The sequence below is a fragment of the Danaus plexippus genome, chromosome Z (assembly GCF_018135715.1).
Source record: "Danaus plexippus chromosome Z, MEX_DaPlex, whole genome shotgun sequence".
In the NCBI taxonomy this organism is placed as follows: domain Eukaryota; kingdom Metazoa; phylum Arthropoda; class Insecta; order Lepidoptera; family Nymphalidae; genus Danaus; species Danaus plexippus.
The window spans coordinates 8,198,856-8,214,194 of record NC_083559.1 but is presented as its reverse complement, the minus strand read 5'-3'; the positions used below and the strand labels follow the sequence as shown (position 1 = coordinate 8,214,194).

Below are 15,339 nucleotides of genomic sequence, written 5' to 3'. Positions count from 1 at the left end.
ACACATCTCGTTATCCTCTTCTTTCATAAGGATGCTACAAACATTACTTTCCTGCAGCGTTTGTAAATATACTTAGAGGTAAGGGTTTTTAAGCGTCATCTTCCAGTGCACCCCTATAATTTGTTTTAATAACTCAAACAGCTGTTCAACAAAGCAACAGTTACTTCTAAAAGTGTTGAAAGCTGTAAAGACAACACCGTACAGAGATTGTGATATTCAGTAAACATTACCATAAATACTATCTTAGGGGAATAGAAAGTGGAGGATACATAAATAATAATACAAAAATGAACTAGCTTAAAGTTGACGATAACATTTGCTACATATTAAAAGTAACATTATTTGGTCAGTACAATTTATATTTATAATTGGAAATATTTTTTAACTGAACTTATAGCATAGCTCACATAAACCTTAATTTTAAGTTTTTAACTACGAATAAGGAAGCTTGTTCTAATGAGATGAATGTCTTCATTAGAACGAAGTAAATTTGCTTTTAATTATTACAATAGCATAAAAACTAAAGTAAATTTTAAGTTTGTTTACACTTGCTGAGATGACAATATTTGGTGACTATCATAAGGCGATCAATATTCAAGTTTTGAATGGCAATACACGATAGTGTAGATTTTTTTTTGTTATTCAACAAAACTTTAGATAGACAAATTGTAAGCGAGTAGAAGTAAGGCTTCAATAGAACTAGGACCAAAGCTATCGCTTCCCGGATGCAGCTTGCTTCACCTGGCCGGAAATTCAACTCCGTATGGAGCTGCCAAGAGGTTTTGAGATAACACTCACAACAAAATCGCTTATTAACTTTGATTTCATTATGCGTTATTGGACAAGTTTTATTTATGACTATTTATATGAATCTACGAATTTTATTAGTGCAATTGCATCATTTGCCGATGATTAATATTTATTGGATAATTATTGTAAAATATTTATAAAAAACTTTTATCTATTGTTGTTAATAACCGTATGAATTATTTATCGAAATAAAACAAAATTATCGATGATAAATAAATAATATCCGAAGTCTAATGGTTCAAAAAAGGATCCGCACAGGGGTATTTGTGTTTTTGAGCCTGATGACTTTCGATAGTATAAGTGAGCTCGACTACTAATGGGTACATAAGTGAAAGAAGCAATGTATTCGGACGCCTGATATCACATAATTATACCGTTCGCTCATCTCGACAGATCTTCAATTGCAAACTGACTTCTACCACCAAATTGCCTTTCACTATAAAGATCGTGATGAAGTGGAAATTATGTTAATACAAACTTAACTAGTCTAGCAGCCAGAGGTCCTGAAAGGAAATAAGACATGAAATTGTCTATCTGTCGCGTCTGACAGGAGAAATTATACGCAATCAGCTGCATCATAAACATTCGGCAACTTTTATAATTTCTTCAACAAGTTGGGACTGACTTAGCAACAAAGTGAAATTTCGCCCTTCTTCTGTCATCGTTTCTATAAATTGTGTAATTAAAATCTATGTTTCTATAAACAATAAGATTTGATATTGGCATCGAAGTTTCAAAAAGACCAAGTGTGCCAAAGGGTATCGAGCTTGGGTTAAATCAACAGCATCACTTAGATATTCATACCACCGACGTCCCGAATTCCTTCAGTTGCCTTGCCCCAGTCGCCCTTAGGTAGGTCGGAAGTACCACGGGATAATACACACTTGGAGGGATAGCCTTTCGTGGCCCCCAGACAGATTGCGGGTGACCAGCTTCTTTCGGATCCAATCTCAAGGCAATTTTTCTGAACAATCCTCTACACAGTTAAAACATTGAAGTTACGTTACTACGTACAGTACAGTACAGTTACATTCTGTTTATTAGTAAATTTAAGTCTCCAGGCTTCCTCCATTGCTCAACATTGTATAAACTCCGGATTATGTTAAAGTTAAAAGAGGCCATTGGAACAGAGCAAAAACAAGTAATGTCATATCCATTTATCGACTAGAAGATTGCTGGTATAACGAAACGCCTAACAATTGCTCCACGCCAAAAGCCAATTCTCGCTACACTACAGTCAGGGTAAAAGTGATGAAAGAGTCTTGTGAAAAGGGTAAGTGAGGGACTAGTATTTGCTCCGATACCTTTTAATGCCAAAATAGATAAATATTCCTTTTTCCCCTTTGCAGAGAAATAAATATATAATTACTTTTCCCTTAATATATAGTTATTCTGAACTCCGCTGCTTTGACTTGATGATGGAATGGGCGATGAACACACAAAAATTATTATACGAGAATGTTTTAATAATATCACTAATAAGACAAATGTTAGTTGATGCATAAAAATGTTCCAATTCTATAGAGAATAATATATAATACTATAGAGGATGAAATTAAAAACAATCGACATGTTGAATTGAATTTGAATGCTGAAATATCAAAAATAGGCAAACGTAAAAAAAATATATTTTTATAAAATTTGTACGTTGATGATATTAGATGTTCAAAGGTCTAACATTAATAATAATTTGTAATGGATTGCGCACTTTCGGCGTACTTTATTATATCAATGAAAAAAATATTCATTGAGAATAAACAAGTAAAACACAGTTATTTAAATTGTAATAAATCATATAATTAATTTTTTACATATACATTAAAAGTATATACATATGCCCATACTATGTGATCGGCGTACTTTTTATATTTTTAAAACAAAAACTTTAAAAACAGACCGCACGTTATACATACTCACATTGACAATAAAGTGTTACAGGACATTGTAATGAAAAACCCTAGATGTAAACTTAATTGTACCGAGTAAATCCCTACCAGCGCACCGTTACAACATACATTTCTATATTTAGAATGAAGGGCGCCTTTTAAGTAATGGAATTTTTTAGAATACAATTCAGATCACATCGTAACTGATTTGAAGTAATACAGAAAAACAAGTAGGTACTTATAATTAATTTGGAAATGACCAACTCGATGAATGCCCCAGTTTTATTTAAATATTTATTTTGATGACAGCGTATGAAGTTGCGTGGAGAATGTTCAAGAATAAATTTTTATTTACGTGGTTTCAAGTGTTGCGTAATACATTAATTGACTTTGGATAATATTGCATGTTTTTCTTAATACGTTTTCGATTCATCAAAAGTCCTTGTTCAAATAACAAGGACTTATTGGTGTAAAATCTTAATTATTGTAAGATGTTGGGTTAAAAGTCACAAACAATTTCAAATTAAAACGTAATTTTTGTTTACTTAGACAATTTAAATACCAGTAGAATATTTTTAATCAGTTTACTTTCGACACTAATAGGATAAATTCATACAGCGCATATAGCGTCCATGTCGTTATTGGTTTAGTTGGTTATTTTTTTTCTTTGTGTACCTCCCTCACGTAAATGAAATTTACGAGAGACCAGTTTTATAACCATTTTTTTAACCAATCTGGATTAGTGTGATATATCCAAAGTATTCATTTGAATTAAATCATGAAGGTTCTTTAAATTAACGTAAATATTCACAAAAAGAGAACTGCTTTAATCTGCTATTTATTTTCGTTGAAATGCTAACAAATAAAAATCCATACTTGTGAATTTTTAGTTTTTTATGATTATTTATTTCTAAAAATAATCAGTATGAATAATAATATTCGACAGTAAAATCAATGAATTGGCCTATTGGATCGTTCACTTATATTCTATTTCTGGTATAGTCTTTTATAGGCCATCAGGGCGTAGCCGCCATATTTATAATTCTAAGCGCATTTATGTTTGAAAAAGTAAAACCATCAGCATCGAACTAAGGAAAGAAGAAATTTGTTCCATTAATGTAAACTTTATTAAGTTTATAAAAATTATTATAGTAATAAAAAAGAAACAAACCAGTCAAATACTATACATGGCAGATTTTTCATTTTAAATTCAAACTTTATTATTTACATCCGACATCATACTTCAACAACAACGCAATTGAACTATCGATTTCTCATTTCCACGGCCTCCGATGCAGAATCTATCTCAACATGAGGCTTGCAATATTACTTTACGGATTAAATTTTACAATTTAAAACATGTTTTATAATAGCATATCAAAAATAAGAGTTTAAAGTTATATATGAATTTAAACATGTAGTTCGAATATGTATTTCTGTAATTTCCTAATTATGTGTAAAAGAATATTTCTACTAGAGTAGACATGTTTAAGATACTACTTTAAATATAAGAAGTAAATACAGTTGTTGAAAACAATTTTAATAAAGAAATTAAAGTTTTTATATACATACAGGCTTTTGTGATTAAAAATAGATGAGAAAACTTCGTTTCTAGTTTTGTATACTAAGAATTTTCAACCAGTAGACAAAACAAAACCAAAAACAAAACCTGTTCACCAAATAGGTACGTTCAATACAAAAACAGGAGCAAAATCAGAATTCGAAAACAGGATTTTTACTTATTAAAAAGACATGTAACATGTGTCATTACCACTTACCATCTAAGTTTCTTATGAGCTTTTTTAAAGGTTTAGTTTTATTGAAAGCTGCAAGAGTAAAATCCTGTTGTGTGATATTAAAACATAAATAAATATGTTAAATGAATTGATATAAAGCGAAATATATCGTGAGACTTGTTAGAACAGAGAATGTTTAAGAGAAGACCAATGAACGGAATAAATCAAAGTGAATATAATTGAATCAATCTGACTACGCAGCGGGGACAGTGTAATCTGATGAAACGTGGCGAGTACTAGCTTGTTATATATTAACATGTAAGAAAAAAAATTCTAATTAAACCAATTTCTAGTATAAAATATATAAGTAGTTTATGTAATGGGAGTTAAAAGATGCTTTTGTACTGTTTAAAAATAAACAAAAACGTATAATTAGTGAAAAATCGATAACATCAATTAATGTCAAAAATAAAGAGCACACCAGTCCAATTAAATTATTTTCTAAATCGCGTCGTCTCATTTTTATTTCGTTTATTACTACCACTAATTGGCACAAATCATTAATGGGTAGCAACAATGGAATTCTTATTTGTTATTGTACATATTTTATTTTATTGTTTTATTGAAATATGTATCCTTATAAAATGACATATGTATTTAATAGGACCCAAGCTGTATCAATTCAATAAAAGTGTAAAGAATAAAAGTTGTATTTTTAAAAGCATATAAGAAGAGGTATCGGATGTTGTCAATGTTGAAAAGTTGTTTTTTTCCTTTATTGTAGTTACTTCAAAGAATAAAATTCCAATACCAAACGTAAAAGAGAATGAAAATACATCGTACTTGCCATAGCTGTGAGTATCATAAATATGAGAAGCTTAAAATTGAGAAATGGAAATTAAAAAGAGATTCGTATAAATACATAAAAATATATTATATCACAATTCTATTGACTTTGGTATAAAAAAGTATTCAGCAACTTCAAATTTATGTTTTTATTTGAAGTAACTTTTGTGATCATAATAAAGTTACCTTCTTTGTGTTCCAGGCGTAATCACAATTTTCTTAAATAAGATTAAATAAGATGAGATTAGCACTGCAATTATATATTTTTTTACAAGTTTATAAGATCACATTATCTGTTGATAATTCTAACTTAATAATGAAAACAGTTCGCAAACAGTTGATTAACTAAAATAATACAATATTCCTCATTCAAAGACAATTAAAATCTGGAATTATATACTTTGCCGTCTGTCTATCACATGATATAAGCTTTGACAATGAATAAAATTAGAAAATTCAATTAGTTAGGTATATCAAAGTCAACCGAGTAAAAGGTTTATGGTTGTAGAAAAAATTAAAACGCCCTGAACTAATTCATATAAAATACAATGGTACAAATTTCTTTGCATTTCTACATGAAATTTAACCATTCTTTTATAGATTAATTATATTAAAGTTAGAATGGCGGCAGTGTTTAATATTATTTGGGTTACAATGACATTCGTTTTTATATCTTGATTGATTTTATTAGCATTTAATTTTTCATTGGATTTTATGTATTATAACATATATGTATTTCCTGTTAAAGGAGATAAAATCATATTATAAGAAAATATATGAGACGTCCGCTTATAATTATACATTAAAACAAAATTTATATACATTTTTGTAAAGCAAAAGTATTTATAAATAACTTTTCCACCTCAACATATATAAAAACAGTATATCTACATTAGAGTCAACAAGTCTATCTCTCTTCCGTTAATGATAAAACTTGTTTAGTAACGATTTGCGAAGATAACAAAAAAATGCTATTTCTTCCGCACAGCAATTCGTCATTCGTTTTTTAATTAATAAATAATAATTAATTTATTACATTTCATTCTATAATATAACTAATTTCAAGCTACAATTTCTTTATCATATTGTCTTCACATATGACTAATTGAACTGAAACCTAATTAAAATACAATGCAAAACTACGTCACGAATACAATACAAAGGGATTAACAATTTGTATTAGTCAAGGTCCAAGTGAAATCTAAATCAATTAGACACGATTGATATTGCTGTCCGGTAGCAATAAAATACATAATGTTAATAGGCAATTTAAAAACGGATGATATTAATTAATTTTCTTATTCTATTAGCATTTTAACTAACAGTAAAATAAAAAGAAAAAACAAAACAAGATATTCTTTGCAATAAATATATCATAGAAATAGCGACATGTGACATGAAATTAAATAGCATTTTTATTTTTATTAATTTAAATAGTTGCGTTTATATTAAGTTTGTACTACTTTTAGGTTATTAGAGGGAATTTAACCTGTTTCATCACTACATACACAGAAACATTGTAGACGCTTTAAGTTTCAGTTCCAGACAAGTTTCCCGCCTGGTTTACGTGGCAAAATTGTTATGTCACAAACTTATTATATAATGTTTTAATGTATTTATAATTTCAAATTTTATTGTTTAAGAGTAAATAAGTAACTTTCAAATAAATTTAATACTCTATTATTAGTTTATATCAAAGTGGAAATCTATTACGAATATATAATCGGTTTTACATCTGTTTATAACTATAATATTGTAAATATAAATTAAGGCAGGCATCTACACAAAGGGACAAATAATAATTATGTTTAGCATTATATAATAATAATCAATAACAAAATAATAAATGGTTAGACAAATCACACGTAAATTGTTATACCCATTGAGCCGTTCAATCGTTTCAAGATCATGGAGTTTCGTATGTGTGTGTAGAATGCAATTGTGTGTTAATATGAACGTCCCAACATCCGCCCGCACAACCAGTTAAAACCACGAGTAGTTCTCACTAAATCTAACCAATATATCGAACAGTTTATTTGTGTCTGATGTTTAAAACGAATTGTTACAGGCTTTACTACTTTACACACATAAAAATGTAAATTATTTCTGTAGTTGTGATAATGAAAACAAATGTAATTCATTTAAATTATTATTATAGGTGATATTTTGTATATTCTCATACAAGTTATTATTTAAGTACGCTCAACTAACTAGGAAAGGTAAAATATATATGTATAAAAACCGAATGAATGAATGAACTTTAGAACAAGTAAAAAGTAAAGACGGACCGCCGAGAACAATCGAAGTGAAAGCTAAAAATCATGGCGTGTAGGACATGCCTTTGGTACACACGATCAAAGCAAACCATGAAAATTTCCAGTAGTCAACCTTGCAACGTCATAGATACATAACAGTAACCGTACGTACATATAATACCTTCTTGCCTTGTAGCAAAAATACTATTTTTTTGCTTTTTTTTTTTAGAATAAACTATAAAGTTTAATACTTTGATTGTCAAAAAATAATATTTATCCAAAATAATTTCGGACTAACAGAACAGTCCGACTTTATATGCATTGATATGTCATCCTCTTTAATAATTTAAATATCAAGTTTTTAAGTTCAATTTATGTTAAGCGCCATAAGTTTAATTCATTGTTATAATTTTTAATTTTTTTTTCGTATCAATATACGTTTCCACAAATATCAAAGTGATTTGCTTTCAATAAATTTGATACGGACATATTTCATAAATAAAACAAACTTCTATAATGTCTTAATTCTTTTATAAAGGCTTAAAAATAATACACCCTAGCATTACACCAGATAAATGAGTTATATATAAACTGTTTATCGCGTATTAAAAAGCCGCCTAGCCAAAAAAAAAATATACCCATATAATGGCAACTCCTAATTTATTGCATATGGCAAGAAAGGTTACTTTACTTATAGTGTTAGTATTACTACCTTAATATTTTTTACTTCATTTGACATAAAATAAATAGAATTTTGTCATTTAACAAGAAATGTATGTAGACTTTTTTTTATCTCTTTTAGAGTATTTTATAAATATTTATTAATTTAAATTACTAACCAGTTAATCTTTTAAACATTTTAAATAAAAATAAAAGGAAACATACATATGATTCTATATTGAATGAAAATGAGATATAGAAAGTTTTTTGAATTATGATGATACCACACAGCAGCATACAGAACTATAAAAGTTAATCTTGATTGGATAAGTTTAGACAAAAAAAAAGAATGGAGGTCTTGATATAAATTATCGGTGTATTATTTAAACTTTCGTTAATATAAAACCAGGATAATAATTTTCTCACATTGTTTACCAACAAAATTACATAAAAATACACAGATAAAGTAACTTTTTATTGTATTTTTGAAAGGAAAATTTTGTATTCAGATATTAATAAAAGATAATTAAATAAAAAAGTGTAGGTCACCTCCGGTAATATCTGTTTATATGAATTCACTTGACACAATATTACGGTTTTTTTTTTTTTAAGAAGCATATGCTCTTCAGGTTGGTAGAACGAAGAGATTCCATCCAATTACATTTGTTTATCTTAATAATGCAATCATTGTATGCAAACAATTTTATAGCTTTGGTAACTTCAATAATTTGGATTGTATTTGAATATTATTAAATCAACATTTCCAGTTTTCTAAGTTTTGCTTTGAGATTCTATAATGAAGAAATATTTACCCGAGAATAAGTACGAAAAGAAAGAACTTATATAGCTATCAAGCAACGGAACCATAGTGGATTAAAATATAACTATTCATGAATGTACTTCAACCCAAGCATTTATAATATTACAAGTATAGTAGGACCTATACCTTAAATTAATACTACCTTTAATTACAACAATTACATATTTTGTTATTTTACCAAACCTAAGTTGTAATTAATTATAATTGTCTTTACTCTTTAAGCGATCAAAATTTTAGTCGCATTTCATAATTAAGATTTCGCTTTGCTTATTTAGAAACATAACTCTTTGCACAAAAATCATAATGGACAAAGCACGACTGCAATAGCCAGCAGCTATACTATTTCCTTCAAGAAACTTAATGTTGTAAAAAAAATTCAAGAAATAATCCAAAGTTTTCTTTTCCTTTAGTTTCTTTACAATAGAAACAGAAAATTATAAATAACTAGTATGTGTCACCAAACATTCTTTATGTAGGACTTAAGGTAATTATACTTATGTATTGATTAAATCAGAGGTTAAATTTGATCTTAGAGTTTGAACTGTGCAAATATAAATAACATTTACATTTTCAATCAGACAAAGATACAATTCCAAATTTTAACAAATTTCTCTGTTTCCCTTCTGTGGCTATTTTAAAAACTATAAAAGAATCCTTATGTAGCTGTTTTTATGCTACTATCTATAACATAGAGACATAAGAAATAGCTTTTGCATGATATAACCCCCAAAAAATTAAGATGCCTCAATTAAGCAAATTCAAACTGATTTTCATATGCTTATCTATCTAAAAGCTTTTATAGAAAACTATAACACATATTATATATATTATTATTATTTATGGTATTTTTAGTAAAGTATAAATAATTTAAAAACTCCCAATTTTTTTTTAAATAGCCTCACTTCAAAAAATAAAAAAGGTATTTTGAATAAGTGAATATTAAGAAATTATGTGAAATGATCAGATGGGATACTTTCTTATTTAATATATATTTTATTGGTCTTTAAAATCTATTTTATATTTATTACTAATAAATTAAAAAATAGCTTCTTTAATTAACTTGAAGTAAAACTTTATATGTATTGTAGAGGCAGTGAGGATTAAAATGTAGTATGAGGAAAATATATTATAACAATGATAATATTTCGCATTGGCAACAAAATTATCATTTTAATACTAGGATAACAATAATTAAGAGGAGAAAGCAAACAATTTGACACAACTGAGAGTGTTTATATGAAGTATTGATAGTTGTGTGATAGTAATTTAGATTTTTAATTATGAAGTAATTTTTTTAATATTTACATACAGAGAAAACAAAAGTATACGTTAATCAATAAAACTTTTAAAGATAAGACAGGAGTTTTGGCCAAAATAAATAATAGTAAGTAAATTAACTATAACATTTCGAATAAAAAAATAAGGGGTGACTCACCGCTGTGTTCGGTAAAAATGTTGGAGCCGAGCATGCGGGGGTCCTTGGGTACTCGCGGCTTGTTTCTCGTCGAACGCATGGACGCGCCGCTGGCCGTACCGCGTTCTTTCGCCTGCTGAGCCCCCATCTTGTGCTGACGCCTCCGCCACCCTCTTGGTTTCGGAACCGGCGAGAGACTTCTCGCTCAAATCACTAATTTAATAATTCTACAGACAGCCCGATGTACACAAACGCCATTCTTAAATATACTTAACACAAAGATGAGTTAATAGTCAATCACGGATTAAAGGCAGAGGTCAAAATGAGTTCGGATGTTCGAAATTAACCATTTTTGGAAAAAACATCCTCAAACTTATTCACTGAGATAAAAAACACATCTTCCACCATTATGTGTGACTGACATGTTTGGTTTGACGTCGATTTCCAGTTGTGTTCATATGCCGTTGGGGGCAGCACAGCAGCACAGAGAACAGGCAACTCTGTGTAAATAATGAGATGGCAACATAGAAATAAAGAAATACTTGTACCAAAAACTGAGTTTATATAAATTATAAAATTTATAGTATAAAAGTAAACATAATATTTAGGAAATTGATATTTTTATGCCTCTTGAACTATTCTGAGTCATTAAAAAGTGTGATGTGGTTTTTTATAACAAATGATGAAAGTCTATTTTTCTTTGGCGAGCAGCTTGGCATTTAATCGAAAATTGTAGTAAAATTATTCGTTATTATTAAAAGAAATTTTGAATCCTTACTTAAAAATAAGAAAAATAAATTAAAAAGAAAACAACATATCGCAATGTATATTTAAATTTTACTCACGAACTAGAACACGGAATACATATTAGATACAATAAAACGTTGGAGAAAATAATTCCCATGATCTTCTTTTGTACAAATGGATAGGCAGCATCAGCGTAGTCAACAAGAGGGAGCACCTTTTAAGGAAAGTAAGGAAGGATACATAGCTTGAAGATTTTAATTTGGCGAAAAATTCTCATACCTCATAAATAATATTGTTATGTATAACCTGCGTATTGGGTATACCTTAACAGTATCACCTAAATAAATCTTTCCAATATATATTTGTATGTATTATTCAGATTGTTATGAAATAATTGGTTAAAATAAAGTTCTTAAATTGCGTAAACGCTTATCTTAAGGAGAGGAATACTAATGCATTTAATGTAATAGTGTTTCATTATAAAAATAATATAATTTTATTAAGAAACAATTAATATATAATAAAATAGAAAATAAATATAAAGTCAAACAGTGTCTATACATAAATTTTTATGAATGCATGTCCACACAAATTCCTTAACTTTTAATGGGGAGACAGGTTTTAATTGCTTAGGACCCAACTTTTTAATCTTGAGTTTTCTCTAAACATGCTGAACAGGTGTAAGGCACAAACAAAAAACAAATATCAAAATAATTTTTAACTTTTAGAGTAGTTCATTGTTATTTTTTATTACAGACAAATTAAAAAATATATTTCACATTTCATAAAGAATATGTTTGTAGTGTATTAAAGAGATTATGTTGCAGATCTACTTATTTAAAATTAAATATCATAAAATGCCCTGAAATTATATAAAACTTAAGAGCAGGTTAGTTTAGATCCTTAACATTTTACAAATTACCTTTTACAGTCACATTTTTCTTTGGGATAAATAAAAGAAGGTTTTATTGAATCATTTATCTAATAAGAATCACGAAGATTATATTTATAAGCCAAAAACAATAAATAAACAAAGGAACAATTCAACATATTGCCCTAAATTAACAATAACCTGTCTAAGATTATTATACGCCTTAAACAGTCGGCAACTACATAACACAACGTAAAGAATAAGTATAACATGTTAAATAATATTTTAAGAGAGTGTAATGAAATACCACCATGATAAATTATTAATTGTATCTACAAACTAACAAAGTTAACATTGTTCTTACATTGTCCTAGATTTAAAAAATGCCTTTGCTTTACTAATAAATTATTATTATAGCAAAAAGACATTTTAGTATGATGAAGATAGACTTTTAAAATCTTAACTATTTCATTAACGTTTACTTTGATATGCTGAGATAAAAATATGATTAAATCAGGAATTAGGTATACCGCCGCTCAAACGTTAAAACGATAACATTTACAATTTTTTTATCTCAAAGTTTCTTTTGGACTATTTGCAAGTTTGCAACATTTGCAAGTTGAAATATGTTTAGCACGTGCAAACATTTTTTCACATTGGAAACTTTGTTTCAAAGGTCAAGCAACATCTTCTTATAAAAAATGTTTTGTTGTGTATGTTAATATAAGAGCATTCTATGTCAATATATATTTACACAGAGTATAAAAGAAACCATTAAAATAAAATGAAATGTTATACAAGACTAAAAATAGCTTTGCAGAACAACCCAGAGGTTTGATTTACTGACTGCACATATTAAAACATCGTTTTAAGTTGTGTGAGTATCGAAATATCATCGATGATTAAATTTTTTTATTAAGAACAACTAAACGTGGTTTCACTGCTTTTATTTTACTTAGCAACACGATAGTTGGAATGTCATATTGTAATTATAAATTTTATTAAGTACATATAAGAAAGTCTTAATTAATTTACAGTTAAATTATGTACTACGTTCTAATTTTCACGATTTTGTTCTTTTGCTTTTATGCTGTTGACAATTACTTTCAAAAATCTCATCAATCTGTATTAAATTATTCTATCATACAGATATATGTACATAGATACCAATCTATTATCAGGAGATAACCACTGGAATATAATAATATTAAGAAAAGTTATCATCTTGAAAAAAATTCTGTATGTACATTAATTTATTAAATTATATTTATATTTCTAATACTGTTTCATTATTACATAATGCGTGATTTCTAGATATTCAAAATTCCACCCGCACAAGGTTCTAATTATCATAAATGAATCGGGTAATTATAAATACTTCCGTCACTTCTTTGGCAAACTATACTTTGGCTTATATTTTTATTACAGATTTTATTTATAATTTACAGTAATAATAGGAAAAGTTTTGATATGTTTCTTTCGAACGGGCGTAATGAACTTGCTTATTATTCATCTTCAAATCGTAGCGATTTTTTGGTACTAATATAATTATATAGGGTAGTATCTATTTATTTACACCGAAGAAGTGCTATGTTTATACTTTTAATGTTTATCCGTAATTCATGTTTTACTTCAATCAGAAGAATGTTAAGTATTTAAACACTAGGTCTAAATGTACAAACATCTTTTAAAAAAGATAGCTACGCTGTAGAATGTATAATTGAATATACCTACTATTATTAAGTAAAAATTTTGTTCGTAAATACTGTATATTACTGTAAAACTAGTGGCTTGTCTCCGTGTGGACGGCTCTACCGGTGACGTCTAAATGATTAGGTAAGTCATACAGGTTTAGACATAGAAAAGTATATTTTTGAATACAAATCTTCCTTATTTTTGAATATATTAAGATTTCTTAAAGTAAATTATTTAGGAAAACATAAATATTAATCTGGAAGTACAAAATATACTATAAATAGATTTTTATCCTTGGAATAGATGAATTTTAAACTTAATATGTTTTTTATAATAACTATGAATTAACAATGCATATTGTAACTAAACACGGAAAAGTTCTTTGAGTTTATAAAAATAGTTGTATAATGACCATGAATTTTATTTTTTAGGTGGTTGTCTTTCTAAATTTTTACTAGGAAGCTCTATTCAATATATAATTAGAAGTAATACTGTATACAGACATTGAGCTATGATCACAAATCCCTTAAGTACTAAATATAATTTAGGTAGATACCTATATGTTTATAAGTATTTACTTACCCTATACACAGGTAAATGTATTTGTAATTTTTTACATATTTAGTTAAACTCAGAAAAAGTGAAATATATATGTGTCAATTTTATACATAAACTTCATTAAACTGCTTATTTTTTAAAACGAATTGTCGTTTAATCATATAGCCTTATTAAATTACCAAAAAATCAATAAATTACATAAAAGAATTAAAAATGAAAAGTAAATTAGGTACTAAAATAGAGGTTTCACATTATTGTTTTTATAAACCAATTTAAGCAAAGTGATCTTTACATTTGTATATAAATGTATTATTTGTTCTAGTTAAACATACAACGAAAGAAGTATAATCTATGTTGATTATTATTCTACAATGGACACAAAGAATAATCGTCTCTATTATAATTTATTATAATCTAATTGAACAAGAATGTCTTTCTGTCGCTGCACTGAGGCATATATGTACCTAAAACTTTTTTAGTTATCACTTTATACAGAAGAGTTTATAAATACTGTTACTTCCTGAGCGTCAGAAAGTTGGCATTCTATGGCCTGGTCCTATCCGGGCAAAGGCGCTTCTTCATAGAAATCTGGCTCATCATCGACGTCAATATCTTTTTGGGATCCATCCAACTGAAATTAAAATACAATAAATATAACAACTGAGATAGCCATTGTCTAGGTTTGTTTTATTTTAAGATTATATTGAGGAATATTTTTCTTACTACGTCATGTCTACGACTTTGAATAATAGGAATTGAGATTTTTGTCGTAACCTATGTCAACTTTATTCTCGCTTACCGCACGCAGTTGTAGCGGGGTAAAAATGTAACTGATTGCCATTCGCAGCGGCACCATGAGTACCAAGAAGAAGGGAAGCGCGAGGGAAAACTTCGAAGACTTCACAGCATACAATACACATACACCAGCTATTTGGATAAGAGTGTAGAGATGCATTTTAAATGTCGGTACCTAAAAAAGTTGTTAAATTAATGATAAGTATTTATTGAATAAAAAAATACATTTCGATTTTGTTCTACTTA

The 15,339-nt window shown here is 28.0% G+C and overlaps 2 protein-coding genes across 6 annotated transcripts in view; both read right to left on the bottom strand.

Annotated features, from left to right (window-relative positions):
• The window catches only part of LOC116777083 (tyrosine-protein kinase Abl), a 32,936-nt gene extending 22,057 nt beyond the window's left edge, over nucleotides 1–10,879 (bottom strand). For both annotated transcript variants that reach the window (XM_032670437.2, XM_032670438.2), the window contains exon 1: nucleotides 10,449–10,879. In XM_032670437.2, coding sequence (XP_032526328.2) covers nucleotides 10,449–10,575 — 127 coding nt within the window. In that variant the 5' untranslated portion in view covers nucleotides 10,576–10,879. The remainder of the gene's footprint in view (nucleotides 1–10,448) is intronic.
• A 1,258-nt stretch (nucleotides 10,880–12,137) lies between these two features.
• LOC116777299 (anion exchange protein 3) overlaps nucleotides 12,138–15,339 on the bottom strand; it is a 33,033-nt gene continuing 29,831 nt past the window's right edge. For all 4 annotated transcript variants that reach the window (XM_032670765.2, XM_032670767.2, XM_032670766.2 and 1 more), the window contains 2 exons: nucleotides 15,098–15,268; nucleotides 12,138–14,929 (listed from right to left, as the gene is read on the bottom strand). In XM_032670765.2, coding sequence (XP_032526656.2) covers nucleotides 14,855–14,929; nucleotides 15,098–15,268 — 246 coding nt within the window. In that variant the 3' untranslated portion in view covers nucleotides 12,138–14,854. The remainder of the gene's footprint in view (nucleotides 14,930–15,097; nucleotides 15,269–15,339) is intronic.